Source organism: Canis lupus, chromosome 9, assembly GCF_048164855.1.
Source record: "Canis lupus baileyi chromosome 9, mCanLup2.hap1, whole genome shotgun sequence".
Lineage (NCBI taxonomy): Eukaryota > Metazoa > Chordata > Mammalia > Carnivora > Canidae > Canis > Canis lupus.
The window spans coordinates 74,960,641-74,983,997 of NC_132846.1; the positions used below are offsets into that span (position 1 = coordinate 74,960,641).

General features: G+C 42.6%; 1 gene segment (V, D, J or C); it reads right to left on the reverse strand.

The window, feature by feature from the left end:
• Positions 1 to 13,665: 13,665 nt before the first annotated feature.
• LOC140640586 (immunoglobulin heavy variable 3-23-like) lies at positions 13,666 to 14,503 on the reverse strand. The segment is given in 2 exon segments: positions 13,666 to 14,244; positions 14,348 to 14,503. Coding segments are annotated over 2 exon segments (453 nt in total).
• Positions 14,504 to 23,357: the final 8,854 nt, after the last annotated feature.

A 23,357-nucleotide genomic window follows, 5' to 3' on the forward strand; every position in this document is an offset into this window, starting at 1 on the left:
TTAGTTGACCATAAAGTTCAGGGTCCACTTCTGGGTTCTCTATTCTGTTCCATAGATCCCTGTGTCTGTTTTTGTGCCAGTACCACACTGTCTTGATGACCACAGCTTTGTAGTACAACCTGAAATCTGGCATTGTGATTCCCCCGGATATGGTTTTCTTTTTTAAAATTCCCCTGGTTATTCGGGGTCTTTTCTGATTCCACACAAATCTTAAAATAATTTGTTCCAACTCTCTGAGGAAAGTCCATGGTATTTTTATAGGGATTGCATTAAACGTGTACATTGCCCTGGGTAACATTGACATTTTCACAATATTAATTCTGCCAATCCATGAGCATGGAATATTTTTCCATCTCTTTGTGTCTTCCTCAATTTCTTTCAGAAGTGTTCTATAGTTTTTATGGTATAGATCCTTTACCTCTTTGGTTAGGTTTATTGCTAGGTATCTTATGCTTTTGGGTGCAATTGTAAATGTGACTGACTCCTTAATTTCTCTTTCTTCAGTCTCATTGTTAGTGTATAGAAATGCCAGTGATTTCTGGGCATTGATTTTTATCCTGCCAGGCAACGAAATTGCTGTATGAGTTCTAGCAATCTTGGGGTGGAGGCTTTTGGGTTTTCTATGTAGAGTATCATGTCATTGGCGAAGAAGGAGAGTTTGACTTCTTCCTTGCCAATTTGAATGCGTTTAATGTCTTTTTGTTGTCTGATTGCTGAGGCTAGGACTTCCAGTACTATATTGAATAGCAGTGGTGAGAGTGGACATCCCTGTCTTGTTCCTGATCTTAGGGGAAAGGCTCCCAGTGCTTCCCCACTGAGAATGATATTTGCTGTGGGCTTTTCATAGATGGCTTTTAAGATGTCAAGGAAAGTTCCCTCTATCCCTACACTCTGAAGAGGTTTTTAAAAAATTTTTTTCATTTATTTATGATAGTCACAGAGAGAGAGAGAGAGAGGCAGAGACACAGGCAGAGGGAGAAGCAGGCTCCATGCACCGGGAGCCTGACGTGGGATTTGATCCCGGATCTCCAGGATCGCACCCTGGGCCAAAGGCAGGCGCTAAACCGCTGCGCCACCCAGGGATCCCTGAAGAGTTTTGATCAGGAATGGGTGCTGTATTTTGTCAAATGCTTTCTCTGCATCGAATTAGAGGATCATATGGTTCTGGGTTTTTCTCTTGCTGATATGATGAATCACATTGATTGTTTTATGGGTGTTGAACCAGCCTTGTGTCCCGGGGATAAATCCTACTTGGTCATGGTGAATAATTTTCTTAATGTACTGTTGGATCCTATTGGCTAGTATATTGTAGAGAATTTTTGCATCCATGTTCATCACGGATATTGGTCTGTAATTCCCCTTTTTGGTGGGGTCTTTGTCTGGTTTTGGAATTAAGGTGATGCTGGCCTCATAGAACGAATTTGGAAGTACTCCATCTCTTTTTATCTTTCCGAACAGCTTTAGTAGAGTAGGTATGGTTTCTTCTTTAAACGTTTCATAGAATTCACCTGGAAAGCCATCTGACCATGGACTCTTGTGTCTTGGGAGGTTTTTGATGACTCCTTCAATTTCCTCCCTGGTTTTTGGCCTGTTCATGTTTTCTATTTCTTCCTGTTCCAGTTTTGGTAGTTTGTGGCTTTCCAGGAATGTGTCCATTTCTTCTACATTGCTTAATTTATTGGCGTAGAGCTGCTCATAATATGTTTTTAAAATCTTTGTATTTCCTGGGTGTTGGTAGTGATCTCTCCTTTCTCATTCATGATTTTATTAATTTGAGTCTTCTATCTCTTTTTTTAATAAGGTTGGCTAATGGTTTATCTATCTTATTAATTCTTTCAAAGAACCAACTCCTGGTTCTGTTGATCTGTTCCACAGTTCTTCTGGTCTCAATTTCGTTGAGTTCTGCTCGAATCTTAATTAACTCTCTTCTGCTGGGTGTAGGGTCCATCTACTGTCTTCTCTAGCTCCATTAGGTGTAAGGTTAGCTTTTGTATTTGAGTTCTTTCCAGTTTTTGAATGGATGCTTGTATTGCAAAGTATTTCCCCGCCAGGACTGCTTTTGCTGCATCCCAAAGATTTTGAATGGTTGTATCTTCATTCTCATTAGTTTCCATGAGTCTTTTTAATTCTTCCTTAATTTCCTGGTTGACCCTTTCATCTTTCAGCAGGATGGTCCTTAACCTCCACGTGTTTGACGTCCTTCCAAACTTCTTGTTGTGGTTTAGTTCTAATTTTAAGGCATTTTGGTCTGAGAATATTCAGGGGACGATCCCAATCTTTTGTTATCCGTTCAGACCCGATTTGTGACCCAGTATGTGGTCTATTCTGGAGAAAGTTCCATGTGCACTTGAGAAGAATGAGTATTCAGTTGAGTTTGGACGTAAAGGTCTTTAGATATCTGTGAAATCCATCTGGTCCAGTGTATCATTTAAGGCTCTTGTTTCTTTGGAGATATTGTGCTTGGAAGACCTACCTATTGGGGGTAGAAAGAGCTAGATTGAAGTCACCAAGTATAAGTGTATTATTATCTAAGTTTGCCTTAACTTTGGTTATTAATTGATTGATATATTTGGCAGCTCCCACATTCGGGGCATATATATTGAGGATTGTTAAGTCCTCTTGTTGGATAGATCCTACAAGTATGAGATAGTGTCCCTCTTCATCTCTCACTACAGTCTTCGGGGTAAATTTTAGTTTATCTGATATAAGGATGGCTACCCCTGCTTTCTTTTGAGGACCATTTGAATGGTAAATGATTCTCCAACCTTTTATTTTCAGGGTGTAGGTGTCCTTCTGTCTAAAATGAGTCTCTTGTAGACAACAAATAGATGGGTCCTGCTTTTTATCCAGTCTGAAACCCTGCACCTTTTGATGGGGTCATTAAGCCTATTCACATTCAGAGTTACTATCGACAGATATGAGTTTAGTGTCATCATGATATCTATTCAGTCCTTGTTTTTGTGGATTGTTGCACTGAACTTCTTCTTAAAGGTGAATTTTAAGAGTCCCCCTTAAAATTTCTTGCAGAGCTGGTTTGGACGTCACATATTCTTTCAGTTCCTGCCTGTCTTGGAAGCTCTTTACCTCTCCTTCCATTTTGAATGAGAGCCTTGAGGATAAAGCATTCTTGGTTGCATGGTCTTCTCATTTAGGACCCTGAATATATCCTGCCAGCCCTTTCTAGACTGCCAGGTCTCTGTGGAGAGGTCTGCTGTTACCCTAATATTCCTCCCCATAAAAGTCGGGGATTTCTTGTCTCTTGCTTCTTTAAGGATCTTCTCTTTATCTTTGGAATTTATAGCTTAACTATTAAATGTCGAGGTGTTGAAAGGTGTTTATTGATTTTAGGGGGGGATCTCTCTATTTCCTGGATCTGAATGCCTGTTTCTCTTCCCAGATTAGGAAACTTTTCAGCTATGATTTGTTGAAATAGATATTCTGGCCCTCTGTCCCTTTTGGCGCCCTCGGGAACCCCAATTAAACATAGGTTTTTCTTCCTCAGGCTGTCGTTTATTTCCCCTAATCTGTCTTCTTGGTCTTTTAATTGTCTGTCTCTTTTTTCCTCAGTTTCCCTCTTTGCCATCTACTTGTCTTCTATGATACTCACTCGTTCTTCCACCTCGTTAACCCTCGTCGCTAGGACTTCTAGTTTGGATTGCATCTCATTCAATTGATTTTTAATTTCTGCCTGATTGGATCTAAATTCTGCAGTCATGAAATCTCTTGAGTCCTTTATGCTTTTTTCTAGAGCCACCAGTAGCTGTATAATAGTGCTTCTGAATTGGCTTTCTGACATTGAATTGTAATCCAGATTTTGTAACTCTGTGGGAGAGAGGACTGTTTCTGATTCTTTCTTTTGAGGTGAGGTTTTCCTTCTAGTCATTTTGCTCAGTGCAGAGTGGCCAAAAACAAGTTGTATTGGGAAAAGGAGAAAAAGAGTGGAGAGAAAGAAGGAAAGAAAGGAGAAAAAGAAAAAAGAAAAAAGGAAGAAAAAAGGAAAAAAGAGAAGAAAAAGAGAAAGAAAAAGATAGAAAGGGAAAAAAAGGTGGGGGAAGCAATCAGAAATAAAAAAAATCACTGGGGATTATCTTCTGATTCTGTATACTTTAAGTCCCTTGACTTCCCCTGGAACTTGTCCGTTTAGCTGGTCTTCTGGGGGAGGGGCCTGTTGTGCTGATTTTCAGGTGTTAGCACTTGGAGGAGCTGCTCTGCCCCCTGCCGGGTGCAGGGCTCAGTGGGGGTTGTTTACCCCGTGAGGCCCCAGGAGGAACCCCAGTGGCAGAAGCCAGCTCTGGAAACCTGGATTCAGCCCCGCAGTAACTATGGAGCTCTCCTTCTGCAGGGCCTGGAGGCACCGGGGCAGGGCCACTGCTCTGCTCAGCTCGGGGCAGGAGCGTCCTTGCTGTCCTGGGCCCTCCTGGCCTCTGCCTGTCCTGGGGGAGGCCGAGTCCTGGGCTGTGTCCTGGTGCCCTGTGCTCTGGGGCCTGCGCTGTTGGATTTGCGCTCTGGCTGCACAGCCGCCTCTCTGCAGAGCCGCCGCCCAAGCCCCTCCAAGCTGCTCCTGGAGCCGTGCAGCCCCCTTCGTACGGAGCCTCTTCCTCCACTGGAGCCGCTGCCACCGAGCTGCTCCTGGGGCTGTGCAGCCCCCTCCGCGCAGAGCCGCTGCCCGAGCCCCTCCGATCTGCTCCCGGGTCAATGCATGCGCGCTGCAGCCCTTAGGGAGCTCGGTGCACTCTCCTGGGTGAGCAAGTGTCTGTTAGTGTCCTAGGGAGCCCAAGGGCATCCCCGCCGTCCTGGGGTCCTGTTCTAACTCCCTGGAGGCACCTTTCAGCCCGGGAATATTGGTGACGCTCCTGCTTCTCCAGGATGGAGCTTTCCTGTCCTGGGGGCTCTCGCCCCGGCCTTAGCCCGGCTCCTCGCGGGGCCCCTCCCCCTTGGATGTCTTTTGTTTCTTTGTTTCTTTTTCCACATCTTCCTACCTTGATGGAAGCACGAACTCTTCTCACTGAAGCATTCCAGCTGGTCTCTCTTTAAATCTCAGGCCTAATTCATAGATTTTCAGGATGATTTGAAGGTTATCTGAGTAATTTGTTGGGGACAGGTGATTTGGGGACCCTACTCTTCCTCCATCTTGCCCCTCCCTCCATTTTTCTTCATTGACCCATTTCTTCTTCAATAAGATGTTATTTTATCAGCATTATATATGTACAAAATATATGTATGTATATATGACATATATATATATATATATATATATATATATATATATATATATAATTTATTTTCATGACAGACAAAGTGAGAGAGAAGCACTGACACAATCAGCGGAGAAGCAGGGTCCGTGCAGGGAACCTGATGTGGAACTTGATCCCAGGTCTCCAGGATCACACCCTGAGCTGAAGGCAGCTATAAACTTCTGAAACATCAGGGCTGCCCTTATTATATATTTTTATTGAAGTTTGAATCCGACCTATAACAAACACCCGGTGTTCATCCCATCAGTTCTCCTGTCAGTGCCCATCACCAATTCACGGAAACCACCCGCTCACTTCCCCTTTCATTAGCCCTTGTTCTTTCCCAGAGTTAGGAGACTCTCATGTTTGGTCAACCTCACTGATGTTTCCCACTCATTTTCCCACCTTTCACCCTTGCTGGGTGCTGGGCATAGTGGGAGCTATTTACCGTGTGAGTCCTTTGTTCCCTGGCAGCCCTTCTATCCCAGGCACTAGGTGAAACAAGGAGGAACAGCAACATGGTGGCAGCCAGTTTTCGAACACTGGAATCAGCTCCCCTCAGTAACTACCACAGTCTCCCAGTTTGCACTGGCCTAGATGCTCACAGCCTGGCCTGTGGGTGCAGGTCTTCACAGCTTTCAGGGCCCCCAGTGGCATGAGAGTCCTCCCTGTCCTGTGCCCTCCCTACCTCCATCTCTTCCAGGGGATGTCCAGGATTCTGGTCTGTATCCACTCTGTGCCTTGGGATCCAGGGCCCTGGCTGCTGGAATAGTGCTCCCAGGGATCAAAGTTCCTGAAGCCAGTGGGACACAGACAGCTCCCTCTGGAGATCCCACCCCCAGCCCCTGGACAGACTGGCTTCTCTTACATTCCTTACATTCCTCCTGGGTGCCCTTTACTGAGATCCCACATTTGGTGTGCTTGCCCCTGGACTCACTTCCTCTACTAGTGACACTGGGAACTGGATGCTCCAATGCCCCTCCTGCGATTTTGCCCAATTTTACTGGTAATCACTTTTCTGTCTGGGAAGACACAAGGCAGATTTATAATGTTCCTGCTTCTCCAGGGCTGGACTTTCATGTCCTGGAGGCTTTAGCTGTGGGCCTTACATGGGCTCATCACGGTGCTCCTCCCCTAGTTGATTTTTTTTATTTTATTATTTCTGCCTTCCTACATTGTTAGAAGTGAAAACCCTTTCTCTGTAGTGTTCTGGCCAGTCTCTCTTTAAATCTCAGGTCAAATTTGTAGGTGTTCAGGATGGTTTGTAACTTATCTAGGTATTTGATGGGGCCAGGTGAGTTGAGGACCCCTAGTCCTCTGTCATCTTTCCCTGCCTCACATTTAATTTTTCTGCCATTTCTCTGGTAGGCCTTCCAGTGGGACAGAAATTTTTTTCCCTCTTTTCTGTTGGATTCATTGTCTGGTCTATTCATGGAGTTTATAAAAGGCAGACCTTCAGGAGACAATGAATTTCATTGTTCATGTGCATGGGCTACATAATATATAATGTGAGGTGCGATTTCATATCAGGACAGGGTGTCTGTTCATATCTTCTGCCCATTTATGATTGGGTTTTTCATTTTGTGTTTGTTTAGGTTGATAATTGTGCTGTATATCTTGGAAACCAGCCTGAATCTGATGATCAATTTGCAAATATCTTCTCCCATCTTATAGGTTGTCTTTAAATTATGTTGAGTGTTTCCATAGCTGTACAACTGCTCTTTCCTTGATGGAATCCATATAGTTTATCTTTGGTTTTGTTTTCCTTCCCTCCAGAGACTTGAGTAGCAAGAAACTGTTGTGCCTGAGGTCACGAAATCTCTAGGATTTTGATGGTTTCCTGCTTCACAATTAAGACTTTCATTTACTCTGATTTTTATCTCTGTGTCACTTGTAAGAATGTGGCCCAGGTTCATTTTTTTACTTGACTGTCCAATATTCACAACCTCACCTGTTGAAAAGATTGTCCTTTTCCAGTGGATACTCTTTTTTGTGCTTTGTCAAAGACAATATGACCGTAGAGTTGTGTTTCCATTTCTGCATTCTCTGCTATATTCCATTGGCCTATGTGCGTCTTTTACTGTCAAAATTATACCATCTTGATGATCACAACTTTGAACTCCACAATTGTGATACCTTCTGCTTTGGGTTGTTTTCAACATTGTCTTGTCTCATCAGGATCATTCTTGGTTCCTTACAAGTTTTAGGATTGTTTCTTCTATTTCCTAGAACAAAGTTCATGGTATTTTGATAGGTTTTTCATTGAATGTGTCGATTGCTCTTGGTAGCATAGATATTTTATCAATACTTATAACACTAATCCATGAGAATAGAATGTTTTCAATCTATGTGTGTCTTCCTCAATTTCTTTCATAAGTGTTCTAGAAATTTGAGACTATAGATCCTTTTCCTCTCTGGTTAGTATTTTTGTAGTGTTGGATCTTAGCGTTAGGAACATGGTAAGACTTTTGCATCCATATTTATCAATATAAGTGTTTGTAATTCCCCTTAGTAACTGGGTCTTTAGTTTGGGGGTCAATGTAATGCTGACATCAGAGAATGAGTCTGGAAGTTTTCCTTCAATTTCTATTATTTGAATAGCTTCAGAAGAATAGGTATTGATTCTGGTTTAAAATGACTTGGTAGGGATCCCTGGATGGTTCAGCAGTTTGGTGCCTGCCTTAGGTCCAGGGCATGACCCTGGAGTCCCAGGATCGAATCCCACACCCGGCTCCCTGCATGGAGCCTGCTCCTCCTTCTGCCTGTGTCTCTGTCTCTAACTGTATGTCTCTTAGGGAAGAAAAATTCTTTGTTTAAAATATTACGGCTGTAAACCTGGGTACCTCAGTGGTTGAGTGTGTGTCTTTGGCTCAGGGCATGATATCTGAGTACTGGGGACAAGTCCAGCATCAGGCACGCTGCATGGAGTCTGCTTCTCCTCCCTCTACCTATGTCTCTGTCTCTGTGTGTCGCTCATGAATAAATAAATGCACTCTTAAAAAAATTGGCCCAAGGATGTTGCCCATGGGGAAACATTCAGTTAACCATTGATTCTTGATTTCTGCTGAGACGATGATACAAGTTCCTTGGATCAAGCCCCTGGTCAGGCTTTGTGCTCATTGAAGAATCTTGAGATTTTCTGTTACCCTCAAACTTTTTGTCACTTTATCTATAAATACATACATACATACATACATACATACAATGTTGGGGGCAAGATAGATCATGGAGGAGTAAGGGTTCTCAACTCACCTCATACCAGCAACTAACCTAGATAACTTTTTTTAAAGATCTTGTATATTAGCCCTTCACCTGATAGGTCATTTACAAATATCTTCTCCTATTCTTTAGGTTGGCTTTGAGTTTTGTTGACTATTTTGCTGTGCATAGCTTTTTATCTTGATGATGTCCCAATAGCTCACAAACAATAGGAAGGAAATACAAACGATTTTAAAAGGATATTAGGACCACTTCTATGCCAATAAATAAGGCAATCCAGAAGAAATGGATGCTTTTCTGGAAAACCACAAATAAGCAAAACTGGAATGCAAAGAAATAGAAAACACGAACAGGCAAATACGCAAGGAGGAAATTGAAGCACTCATCTAAAACCTCCCAAGATACAAAAATCCAGGTTCAGATGGCTTCCCAGGGAAGTCTATCAAACATTTAAAGAAGAAGCCATACATATTTACTAAAGCTTTTCTGGAAGATAGAAAGGGACAGAATACTGCCAAACTCTTTTAATGAGGCCAGAATCACCTTAAATCCAAAATGAGACAAAGACTCCACCAAAATGGAGAATTATAGACCAATAACCCTGATGAACGCAGATGCAAAAATTCTCAACAAGACACTGGCCAATAGGACACAAGAGAATATTAACAAAATTATTCACCATGACCAATGGGATTTATACCTGGGATGCAAGGCTGGTTCAACACACGTAAAGCAATTGATATGATAGATCATATCAACAAGAGAAAAAAGACAAGAACCCTAGGATCTTCTCAATACAAACAGAGAAATCATTTGACAAAATACAGGATCCATTCCTGATCAAAACTCTTCAGAGCATAGGGATAGAGGGAACATTCCTCAGCATCTTAAAAGCCATCTACGAAAAGCCCACAGCAAATATCATTCTCAATGGGGAAGCATGGGAGGCTTTCTCTTAAGATCAGAAGCAAGACAGGGATATGCAACCTCACCACTGCTATTCAACATAGTACTAGAAGTCCTAGCCTCAGCAATAAGGCAACAAAAAGAAACAAAAGTCATTCATATTGGAAAACAAGAAGTCAAAACCAAAAAAAGAAGAAAAAAAGAAGTCAAAACCTCTGTCTTCGCAGATGACATGACACTGTATCTAGAAAACTCAAAAGACTCCACCCTAAGGTTGATTGAACTCATACAGCAATTCAGCAGTGTGGCAGGATACAAAATAAATGCCCAGAAATCACGTCCATTACTGTACACTAGCAATGAGATTAAACAAAGAAATGTTAAGGCATCAAAAAAAGTCTTAAATTGCACCCAAAAGCAGAAGATACCCAGGATTAACCCTAACCAAAGAGGTACAGTTTCTATACCCTAAAAACTATGGAACACTTCTGAAAGAAATTGAGGAAGAAGCAAGAATATTGATGATATTCCATGCTCATGGATTGGAAGAATTAATTTTTTGAAAATGTCAAAGCTACCCAGGGCAATTTACATGTTCAATGCAATTCCTATCAAAATAACTCGGACTTTCTTCAGAGATTTGGAAAAAATCAACTTAAGGTTTGTGTGGAATCAGAAAAACCTCCAAATAGTCATGGTAATACAGAAAGGAAAACCAGAACTGGGGCATCAGAATGCTGGATTCCAAGTTCTACTACAAAGCTGTGATCATCAAGACATTCTGGTAGTGGCACAAAAACAGACACATTGATCAATTGCACAGAATGGAGAACCAGAAATGGACACCGAACTCCATGGTCAACTAATATTTGACAAAGCAGGAAAGACTATCCAGTGGAAAAAACAAGAGTCTCTTCAATCAACGGTACTTGGAAAATTGGACAGCCATGTACAGAAGAATGAAACTAGATCATTCTCTTACACAAAACACAAGATAAACTAAAAAATGGATGAAAGATCAAAATGTGAGACAAGATTCCATCAAAATCGTAGAGAACACAGGCAACACCCTTTTTGAACTTGGCCACAGTAACTTCTTGCAAGATTCATCCATGAAGGCAAAAGAAACAAAAGCAAAAATGAACTATTGGGACTTCATCAAGATAAGAAGCTTTTGCACAGCAAAAGATACCGTCAACAATCTCCAAGACAACCTACAGAATGGGAGAAAATATTTGCAAATGACTAGATAACAGACTAGTATAGGACAAATAAGAGGTGAGACCCTGTTTAAGTGTTTCTGGGTGATGTCACCACATTCCCAGATTCAGTGGACTAAACAACAGATGCTTATTCTCACAGCTCTGGTTCCTGAGAAGTCGAAGGTCCAGGTGCAGGCAGATGTGGTGTCTGGAGTGCCCACGTCCTAGCATGTCCTTCCCCCCCCTTTCACATGGGGCCAGGGGGCATGGAGCTTTCCATGTCCTGATGTATAAGGTTCCTGATCACATCATGAGGCTCCATCTCCTGACTTCCTTGCTCCCCTAAGGCCCCAACTCCTTCTTCCATCACATAGATATGAGGTTCCAACCTGAGGATGGTAAAGATGATGACACACAGTTAGCTATATCAGCACCCGAAGGATCCATGAGTTATTCCCTGCAGGTGGAAGGTACTCCTCCACTTTTGTTCTCTCATAATTGTTAAGTGGAATTTGTCATCACACAGAATTCTTGAGTGTTACCTGCTCGCTCCTTGATCTCCAACACCCCATCTTCTCTTTCTGCCCCACCCATGGGAAATCCAGCAGGAACACTTGACTTGACATCAGGGAAATACAAATGAAAACCACACTAAGATGCCACTTATACAACTCAGAATGGATAAAGTAACAAGGCCGGAAGCAATAACTATAAGCGAGGATATTGAGAAAGTGGAACTTTCTCTTCTTTTGGTGGGAATGCAGGCTTATTCAGCCACTCCAGAAAACAGAATGGAATGTCCTGAAAAAGTGAGAATAGAGCTACCCTAGGACACAGCCATTGAATTACATGGTATTTACCCCAAAGATGCAAAGTTAATGTAATTAAGGGACCCCTGCATCCCAATGTTCACAGCAACAATGTCCAGAATAGCCAAACTGTGGGAGGAATCATGATTCCCTTCTACAGAAGAGTGATAAAGAAGATGTGGAATGAGCCTCAGTGTCCATCGACAGATGAATGTTTAGAGAAGATGTGGTTTATATATACAATGGGACATTACTCAGCCATTAGAAATGACGAATAACCACCATTTGCTTCAATGTGGATGGAACTGGAAGGGATTATGCTGAGTGAAGTAAGTGATTCAGAGAAGGACAAACATTATATGGTTTCACACATACAAAGTACATAAAAATAGTGCAAGGGAACAAAGGGGAAAGGAGATAGAATGAGTGGGAATTATCAGACACAGTAACAGTACATGAGAAACTCCTACCTATGGGGGAAAAAAAGGAAGGAGTAGTGGAAGGGGAGTTGGTTGGTGGGTTGGGGTACCTGGATGACAGGAGCTGAGGGGGGCAATTGACGGAATGAGTACTGGATGTTATATGTAGGCAAATCGAACTCCAAAAAAATATACAAAATATGTGGTTTATATATACAATGGGATATTACACACCTGTCAGAAAAGATGAATAACATGAAATAGCATTTCCTTCAACATGGATGGAACAGGAGCTATTATAGTGAGAGAAATTAATCACAGAAAGGTAATGATATGGTCTCACCCATATGTGGAGTATAGGAAATATTGAAAGAGACCATAAGGGAAGGAGTGAAACTTAAGTGGGGTAATATTACAAGGAAGACAAATCATGGGAGACACATAACTCTGGAGGAAAAAAACCTGAGGGTCGCTGGAAGAGAGGGGGTGTGGGATGGGGAACTGGGTGATGGGAGTTAAGGAGGGGATGTGATATGATGAGCACTGAGTGTGTAGTAAATATTGGTAAATTCAATTTCAACAAAGAAAAAAATGGAAAAAATTCCTGGAACATCATACATGGACTGGGACGATCAAACAACAGACACTCATTCTCACAGATCTGGAATCTGGGACGTCTGAGGTCCAGGTGCAGGCAGATGTGGTCTCTGGAGAGCACCCACGTCCTACCCCATCCTTTCCCCATCACCTCACATGGGGCCAGGGTGCAGGGAACTTTCCCAGTCCTGGTTTATAAGGGCCCTGATCCTATCATGAGGCTGCACCTCCTTACCTAAGTGTTCCCCTAAGGCTCCACCTCCTTCCCCATCTCATGGACGTTCGGTTCCAACATGGGCATGGTAAAGGTCACACACAGTGATCTGACATCAGCACCAGAAGGATCCATGAGTTATTCCCTGCAGGTGGAAGGTTCTCCAATCCATCTCATCACACTGAGGTTCCTCATTGATCCAGTAGAAGCTTCTGGTCTATGAGCACATGGTGTATACATGACCTTCAGAACCAGATTGTGACCTTGGGGAGAGGACACCTTCCATCTGAGACCTGAGAAGGATCTTGGCCTATTTGTAGTATTATTTAAAGTTTCGTGTTCCTTCCATATATTATTCATCTCCTTTCCCTATGATTCAGACATCTGTCTACTGAGAATGACCATGTTTCTCTTTTTTCCTTCCAGTTTGATGCTTGTTTAGTGAAATGATTCCTCACACCATGTGCAGTCTTTACTGCCTGTTACCTCCCTGACATTCCTTGCTTATTCTTCTCCTGCACCCAAAGGATAAGAAATCAAACAGTAACCTAGGAGTTCCCTCTTTTGATGCAGTTGGGACACTAACACCATACAAGCCCCTCCTGGAGCAGGACCCCATCCCACCACTGACCCACAACACACACCCGGAGCCAGTGTCCTTCCCCGGCACCATCCAGGCATTTATGACCTGATGAGAGGCCTGCCTGGCTCTCATCAGACATGAAGGTGAAGGTGATGAATGGTTATACTCTTGTGATTGTGTGTGTGTGTGTGTTTGTGTGTGCTTTGTGTGAATGACCTCTGAGTCCACATCCCTACCATGTCATGATGTCATGCGGGAAATCTCTCTCACTCCCAGGCTGTTATTAACATTTTTGTAGAATGTCTCTTTACTCTTGTGTTGACTGGGGATTCTGCTATACCGCAATGTGCAAGACAGCATGTTAGCTTGGGGTCCTGTGATCCTCAGTGTTCACCACTAGGACTCATTAAGAGGTTCAGATGATGTGAATTGAGTTATTTGTAATTGATTAAAATTTCGGGTCAGAAGAATTTAAGTACAAGTAAGTGCAAGTTCTATATTTGAATTCTAGGTCTCTAAGAAAGAGACTGAATAGGTAAACACATGATCAAGTGTTCAGAGGGGCTCCTGGGGGGAAACTGCTCCATGGAGAGGAAGCCCGGTCCCTGACAGGAAACCTGCCCAGAACCAGCCTCTGCACCTGCTCCTGGGCCTTCAAGACACAAGTGGTGAGGAGTGTGCACCCCCTGGTGGTCCTGATCCCCTTCTACAGGGAGGTTTGTGTCTGGGCTCACACTGAGTTTGCCTCACTGTGTCCTTTGCACAGTAATACATGGCCGTGTCCTCGGCTCTCAGGCTGTTCATCTGCAGATACACTGTGTTCTTGGCGTTGTCTCTGGAGATGGTGAATCGGCCCTTCACAGCGTCTGTGTAGTATGTGCTACTTCCACCGCTGTTAATACCTGCGACCAACTGCAGCCCCTTCCCAGGAGCCTGGCGGACCCAGCTCATGCTGTAGCTACTGAAGGTGAATCCAGAGGCCACACAGGACAGTCTCAGGGACCCTGCAGGCTTCACCAGGTCTCCCCCAGACTCCACCAGCTGCACCTCACCCTGGACACCTGCAGACACAAGACATCCTGGTCAAACAACTGTCCCACATCCCCTCTTTCCCTCACTCACCTTCACTCACAGACTCAAGGTTTCTGGTTCTCTATGAATTACCTTGTAAAATAGCGACAAGGAAAACCCAGCTGAGCACAGACTCCATGGTAATTTGTCTGTGTTGTGTCCTGATCACTGAATCGGGTCACCTGGGGTTCCTGAGGCTGGGGCTCCTCTCCCAGCTGCAGCGTCGGGACTGGGCTGGTTTAATCAGTGAAGGGAGAGCCCTATTTGCATGTCCTCTGACGATATGACCAGCTACAGACTTACATTCGTGTATTTAAAGCCAACACAAGTGTTGCACCACAATTCTATAGCAATTTGTGTAGATGACCCTCTGACTATATGAAGTTCTAATGACAGTTATTTTTGAATTTCTTGATTCATTTCAAAAGACACATCAGTATAGGACATTTTCTGGAGATATTTCATCTTGTTAATAAATTTTAATCCTAAATATTTATTTTTGGTGCTAGTGGAAATCAGATCATTTTTTTAAAATTTTGTACATGTAATTTGTATTTATTATGTAGGAATATATCTTTATTTTATTTGCTGATTTTATTTTTTTTATTTTTTTTAAATTTTTTATTGGTGTTCAATTTACTAACATACAGAATAACCCCCAGTGCCCGTCACCCATTCACTCCCACCCCCCGCCCTCCTCCCCTTCTACCACCCCTAGTTCGTTTCCCAGAGTTAGCAGTCTTTATTTGCTGATTTTATATACTGATTCTTTTGCTGAGCTCATGAGTTATTTCTTCCAGTTTTTATGTGACGTTTTTACTCATTGACTCTATTAAGATATTGTCATAGGAAAACTAATTATTTTCTTTCCAGGTTACCACTTTTTCTTTGTTTTTTAATGTAGTTTTCTTGCTACGTTTACTGGTAGGTCCTCCAGTCCGGGGCAGAAAGCATTTTCCTCTTGTCTTCAGGATGCATTGTCTGTTCTATTTGTTTTTTAAATGCATCCTATGTTTATTGCAGCCTTTTTTAAATAATAATTTTTTTTATTGGTGTTCAATTTGCCAACATACAAAATAACACCCAGTACTCATCCCGTCAAGTGCCCCCTTCAGTGCCCTTCATCCATTCACCCCTTCCCCCCCTCCATTATCCCCTTCCACCACCCCTAGTTCATTTCCTAGAGTTAGGAGTCTTCCATGTTCTAACTCCATTTCTGATGTTTTCTACACATTTCTTCTCCCTTCCCTTCTATTCCCTTTCACTATTATTTATATTCCCCAAATGAATGAGACCATACGTTTGTCCTTCTCCGATTGACTTATTTCACTCAGCCATAATATGCTCCAGTTCCATCTTCATTGAAGCAAATGGTGGTTATTTGTCATTTTTAATGGCTGAGTAATATTCCATTGTATACATAAACCACATCTTCTTTATCCATTCATCTTTCGATGGTCACGGAGGCTCCTTCTCCAGTTTACCTATTGTGGACATTGCTGCTCTAAGCATCGGGGTGCAGGAGTCCCGGCATTTCATTGCATGTGCATCATTCGGGTAAGCAGTTGATATAAGGTAGACCTAGAGGAGACAATACATTTCATTTTGTATGTGGATGACCTACCTAATATAAAGTGACAGTCTACAACACAAATCAGGACAAGGTGAATCATCATGTCCTCTGCCCATTTCTTATTGTAGTTTTCACTTTGTGGTGTTTAGTTTGGTAATTTATTTTCCGATTTTGGAAACTAGCCTTAATCTGGAGATAGATTTGCAAATCTCTTCTCCCATTGTTTTTATTCTTTTGGAAGATTTTATTTATTTATTCATCAGAGATGGAGTGAGAGATTCAGAGACCGGCAGAGGGAGAAGTGGGCTCCCCACACGGAGCCTAATGCTGGTCTCAATCCTAGAGCTCTATACTCCCTGTGCCAAAGACAGATGTTCAACCTACACAGGCATCCCTATCTTTTCCAGTTGTTAGGTTGCTTTTTAATTATGTTGTATTTCCACAGCTGTACTACAGCTCCTTCCTTTATGTAGTGCATAGAGTTCACTTTTACTTTTGTTTGCCTTCCTTTTGGAGTTTCGAGTATGAAGAACCTCTTGTGGCCGAGGTCACAAATTCTCCTTGATTTTGATAGTTTCTTGCCTCACATTTAGGTCTTTCATCTACTCTGAGTTTATCTTTGTTTGGAGTGTAAGAATGTGGCCCAGGTTCATTCTATTTGCAGCTGTCCAATGTTCCCAACACCACTTGTTCAAGAGATTGCCCTTGTTCCAGTCAATAGTCTTTTGTAATTTGTCGAGGATACGTTGGCCATAGAGCTGTGTGTCCATTTATGGGTTCTTTTTCTATTCCATTGACCATGTGCATGCTTTACTGTCACTATTATACTGTTTTGATGATCACAACTTTGAAATCTGGAATTCTGATGGCTTTTTCATTTTTTTAAGTTTTTATTTATTTACTCATGAGAGACACAGGGATACAGAGATAGTGGTAGAGACTCAGGCAGAGGGAGCAGCAGGCACCATCTAGGGAGCCTGATATGGGACTTGTTCCCAGGTCTGCAGGATCAAGCCCTGGACAAAAAGGCAGTGCTAAAACGCTGAGCCACCCGGGCTGCCCTGATTTGTTTTTGTTTCAACATCCTTTTGCTCACTCAGAATCTTTTCTGTTTATTTACAAATTTTAGGCTTGTTGCATTGTCTAGAAAAATGTTGGTGGTGTTTTGATAGGGTCCTATCCTGAGGCTTCACCCTCCTTACCTAAGTGTTCCCCTAAGGCTCCACCTCCTTCCCCATTTCAATGTCATTAGGTTCCAACATGGGCATGGTAGAGGTCACACAGAGGGAACTGATATCAGCACCTGACTGGTCAATGAGTTATTCCCTGTAGGTGGAAGGTTCTCCAATCCAGCTCCTCATCCTGGGGATAAACATGGATCCAGTAGAAGCTTCTGGTCTCTGTGCACAGTGTACCCATGACCTTCAGTACCACCTGGTGACCTTGGGAGAAGACAGGTTCCACCTGAGATCCTGGGTAGTACCTCAGGCATCTTCTATTATCATTTCATGATTTGTGCTGCTTTCTTGAGATCACTAACCATTTCCCAATATTTCATATTGTTTCTCTCTACATCGATTTTTTTATAGGTGCATATATAGGTTGACCTATTTTGGACATCCTCAACATGGAGATATTAGTAATTTATTCCTATTTAGTGACAAGTCTAAAGAAGTGTAAGCCACTGTGTGCTCTGTGAATATAGAAATAACTGTTTCTTATAAAGAAACAAATTTAAAATCACACACTGAAGAAGTCAACTCAGAATCTTGAGTCTATAGAGGCTCCCTGGGGGAATCTGCTCCATGGAGAAGATATAGAGCCCTACAGGAAACCTGCCCAGAACCTTCATCTGAACCTGCTCCTGGGCCTTCAAGACAAGAAGTGGTGAGGAGTGTGCACACCCATCATTTATTTCCCTTAACCTTTCCTCATGTTCTTTTAATTATTTTCCGTTTTTTTTTCTCAGCTTACTTCCTTGCCATCAACTTGTATTCTATGTCACTCACTCTTTCTTCTATGTCATTAAGACTCATCATTAGCACTGAGGTGGGCACTTGATGGGATGAGCACTGGGTGTTATTCTGTATGTTGGCAAATTGAACACCAATAAAAAATAAATTTATTATTAAAAAAGCAGATTCATCATTGGCACTTCCAGTTTAGATTGCATCTCATTTGATTGAGATTTTTAAATTTGGTCTAATTAGATGTAAATTCTGAATTCATGAAGTCTCTTGAATCCTTTATGCTTTTTTCCAAAGCCACTAGTAGCTTTCCAATTATGCTTCTGAATTGGGTTTCTGAATATGAGTTGTAATCCAAGTTTTGTAAGTCTGAGGCAGAGAGTATTGTTTCTGTTTCTTTCTTTTGTGGTTATTTCTTCTGTCTAGTCATTTTGCTCAGTGCAGAGTGGTTGTTTCAGCGGGCTGCATTAAGAATATTAACCACAACCTGAGTAAATTTCACCCTAGATAATTCTGACAAAGTAGGAGGCCAGGAATGGAAAACAAATTACGGAATGAAATAAAGCAAAAGATCCCCTTAACTGAAAATCAAATTTTAAAACTAAGTAGTAAACAATATATTCCAAGAATCACAAAGGAGAGAAAAAAAAGAAAAGAAGAATTAAAAAGGGGGAAAAAACCAAAAGTAAACAGGAAAAGAAGGAAGAGTACCATCTAGTTCTATATACTGTAAATCCTTCTCTATACCTCTCTAGGTTTCCAGCGCTGCTGGTAAAGAACTTGCTGCTCTTCTGACCTTACATCTGGCATTCTGCGGGTGGGGCTTGCTGTGCTGATTCTCATGTGCATGTGCCTGGTTGGAGATTCCAGATTCAAGAGATCTAATCGGGCTTTTAGATACTATTCTCTTTACCCACCAGCCTACTTCGGATGACTGACAACAGTTCTTGCAGGATCTCTTCACCACCGAAGAGAGAGAACGAATTCAGATGGAAGCCTGGAAGTCTGTCCTGGGAGAGGACAGACAGCTGACTCAAAACCCAGACCTCATAAATGCTGCCTTCTCTCTTTCCCGCCCCACCTGGGACTACAACTCAGCTGAAGGTAAGGAGAGGCTCCAGGTCTACCGCCAGACTCTAATGGCAGGTCTCCAGTCTGCCGCTTGCAAGCCTACCAATCTGGCCAAGGTATATGATGTGAGACAAGGTAAGGATGAGAGTCCAGCAGCCGTCTTAGATAGAATCATGGAAGCTTTTAGGCAGTACACCCTTATGAACCCAGAAGCCCCAGAAACAAAGGCTGCAATTATCATGGCTTCTGTTAACCAGGCTACTTTGGACATTAAAAAGAAATTGCAGGAGTAGAGAGACTAGGAGAGAAGAGCTTACAGGACTTAGTAATAGTAGCAGAAAGAGTCTATAATAATAGAGAAAGTCTGGAAGAGAAACAAGCCAAACTATGTGACCAGCAGACCTGAAACCTGGCCAAGATCCTGCTGGCCACAACCACGGAGGACCCACGGGAACGACTGAGGCACCTCAAGAAGCTGGCTTCAGGGACATGTAAGGAGGATGGCCCTGGTCCCCGTCAGGAGTGCCCTAAGCTGAACAAAAACCAATCTGCTTATTGCAAAGAAGAGAGCCACTGGGTAAAAAAACTGAGGTATGGTTTTCCTGTTAAGATTGGATCAGACAACAGCTCAGGATTCGTCTCTAAGGTAACACAGGGAGTGGCACTAGCACTTGGGGCAGACTGGAAATTACATTGTGCATATAGGTCCCAAAGCTCAGGACAGGTAGAGAGCCTGAACAGAATATTAAAGGAGACTTTAACTAAATTAGCCCTGGAGACTGACGGGGACTGGGTGACTCTCCTCCCCTTCGCCCTATATAGGATGAGGAACTTCCTGTATAAGATCGGACTGACTCCCTACAAGATCATGTTGGGTCTTGCTCCACCTATTATATCCAATTTAAAACCTGAGGTGCTTGCTGAATTTGATGATCACCAACTCCTTTTCTCCCTCCAAATGTTACAACGAATCCATGAGCAGTTGTGACCATAACTGAGGGCCTTCTAAAAGACTGGGCGACCTCTGGGTCCCCAAGGATACCGGCCAGGTGACTGGGTGTAGGTGAGGAGATACCAACACCAGACACTTCAACCTCACTAGAAGGGACACTACATTGTGATCCTGACCACACCAAATGCTCTCAAGGTCGATGGGATTACTCTCTGGGTCCACTACACCCAAGTCTGGCCAGCTGACCCACACGCCATTATCATGGACTTTGTTCCATAATGGAAAGGCCACAATCCCCTAAAGCTAAGACTGCACCGTTCTCACTTTCTCCACTAATGTTGCTTATGCCTGTCCTCTTCATGCCAGAACCAATCTCCATTAGCCATTTAAAAATGTGAACCCAATTCAGCCTTACTTTTAAAGTCTTTTAAGGTTTAAAAAGATGGGAGCATCTTAAGTGTAGAGAGGCTTTCGCAAGCAAGAAGGGGGGTTATGTGCTGCCCCAAAAGAGGAGTGTTGCTTCTTTACTGGCCACTCAGGAAAGGTCCGGGAATCTGTGGCAAAAGTCAGAAAAGGTTTGGCTAGACATAAACGGGAGCGAGAACAGCAACAAGGTTGGTTTGAATCATGGTTTAATCATTCCCCTGGCTCACTCGGAGACCAACGGGGACCCACGATTGGGTCTGTCCTTAGGTTCCTCTGTGAGGGAAAAATGTGGAGGTTGAGAAAATTTAAGGCCATTCCACCTCAAGTTTAGCATTATCACAAGTACAGCCATCTAAGACCCCTGTAAAGAAGAGCTGAACTTTACAGAAAAAACTGCAGAATGTCCTCAGCAGGGAATCCCATATCACAAGACAACGGCCCAAGCCAGTGGCAGAAAGCTCCATATTAGAATGAGAACAGAGCTCCATGCCCTTGAAAGCCCCATATCAGAATGTAAACAAAACTTGAGAAATTCCTCCACCACTTCTGAAAATCCCTTAGACCAGCCCATAAAAAACACAGCTGTAACCCACTTCGGGGTCAGAGTTCCTGCTCCACTGTGTTGGGTATACTGGGATCCAAGCTCGAGCTTGCTAATAAACCCTCTTGCACTTGCATCGGTGTCGGCTCCTTGGGGGTTTCTCAGATTTGCAATGTTGGGCACAACAGATCAGCATTAAGGAGGGCATGTGATGTGAAGAGGACTGTGTGTTATAAAATATGCTAGCAAATTGCATTTAAATAAAGACAATATAAACGACCTTATCCTGGTTCCCCTGCTGGAACATCCTACAGGGACTTGATGAATCAAACAACAGACACTCATTCCCATAGACTTGGAGCCTGGAAACCCTGAGGTCCAAGAGTAGGCATATGTGGTGTCTGGCGACCACCCACATCCTAGCCTGTCCATTCCCTGTCACCTCACATTGGTTCAGCGTGCAGGGAGCTTTCCCAGTCCTGGTGTATAAGGGACCTGATCCCATCATGAGGCTGCACACCTTCTGACCTAAGTGCTCCGTTAAGGCTCCACATCTGCCTCACATCACATGGGCGACAGGTTTCAGCATGCAGATGGTAGAGGTCACACCCAGGGAACTGATATCAGCACCTGAAAGATCAAGGAGTTGTTCTATGCAGGTGGGAGTTCCTCCAATCCAGATCCTAACCATGAGGATCCTCATGGGTCCAGTAAAAGTTTGTGGTCTCTGCGTGTGCACAGTGTACAGCTGATCTTCAAAACCAGCTGGTGACCTTGGGGAGAGGACAGCTTCCACCTGAGGCTCCATGTAGGACCTTGGTGTATTTGTACTATAATTTTGTGTTATGTGCTTCTTCCATATATCGTTCATCTCCTTTCCCAGAGAATCAGATATTTGTCTACTTAGAATGACCATTTCTCTCTTTTGTCTTCCCAATTTCCTTACTTGTTTAATGTAATTAATCTTCACATCATTATTTTGTTCTTAAATTTTCTCTTTAATGTTTATATTATATGTATATTGTATACTTATTTTTTCTAATTTCATTTTATTTATTTTAAGAAAATTTTATGATATGTATTCCTGCAAGAGGTATACATATGTGATATGTATTCCTACAGGAGGTAAACCCACCATTTGCTTCGACATGGATGGAACTGAAGGGTATTACGCTGAGTGAAAAAAAGCAATCGGAGAAAGACAAACATTATATGGTCTCATTCATTTGGGGAATATAAATAATAGTGAAAGGGAATAGAGGGGAAGGGAGAAGAAATAGGTAGGAAATATCAGAAAGGGAGACAGAACATGGAAGACTCCTAATTCTGGGAAATGATCTAGGAGTGGTGGAAGGGGAGGAGGGCGGCAGGTGGGGGTGACTGAGTGGCAGACACTGAGGGGGGCACTTGACGGGATGAGCACTGGGTGTTATTCTGCATGTTTGCAAATTGAACACCAATAAAAAATAATTTATTATTTAAAAAAAGCAAAATGATCCACATGAATTTTTATCAGGGAAATACAAATGAAAATCACAAGGAGATACCACTTCTACAACTCAGAATGGATACACTAACACGGCTGGAAATGACAAATATTGCAGAGCATGTGGAGAAAGGGAGAACTCTTCCACTGTTGGTAGGAATGAAAGCTGGTGCAGTCTCCTCAGATAATGGAATCAAATTTATTCAAAAACTGAGAATAGAGCCACCCTATGAACAAGCCATTGCTATACTGGGTATTAGCTTCAGAGACACAGATATAGTTAAATGAAGGGTCACCTGCACCCCAGTGTTCACAGCAGCGATGTTCACCATAACTAAACTGGGAGGAACTATGGTGTTCCTTGACAGGAAAAAGGATAAAGAAGATGTGGTTTATATATAAATTGAAGTATAATTAAGTCGCTAGTAATTATGTATAACATGAAAGAACATTCACATCAACATGGCTAGAACTTGAGGTATTATATTGAAGAAAATAAACCAATCACTGATACGCAATGATATGGTCTCAGTCATATGTGGAGTATAAGAAATATTGAAAGAGACCAAAAGGGAAGGAGTGGAACTGACCGGGGTAATACTAGAGAGGAAGGTAAACCATGAGAGTCACTTAACTCTGGTAATTAAACTGAGGGTCACTGGAAGGGAGGTTATTGTGGGGATGGGGTAACTGGGTGATGGGCATTAAGGAGGGTACGTGATGTAATGAGCACTGGGTGTATAGTAAATTTTTGAAAATTGGATTTAATTAAATAATAATAGTAATAATAAAAATAATAATAATTATTAAGAAGAAGAAGAAGGAGGAGGAGGAGGAGGAGGAGGAGGAGGAGAAGGAGAAGGAGAAGAAGAAGAAGAAAAGGTAGAAGAAGAAAACTTTAGCCTGTGCTGGCTGCTGTAACATCTAAATGGATTTAGCAAATCAAAGAACGACCTTCATTTCCTATAGTTCTGGAGTCTGCGACATCTTACGTCCAGGTACATGCAGATGTGGTGTCTGGAGAAAAATCTCCATGCCTCCTGTTCCATATGAGGTGACAGGGAAAGGACAGAATAGGACGTGGGTG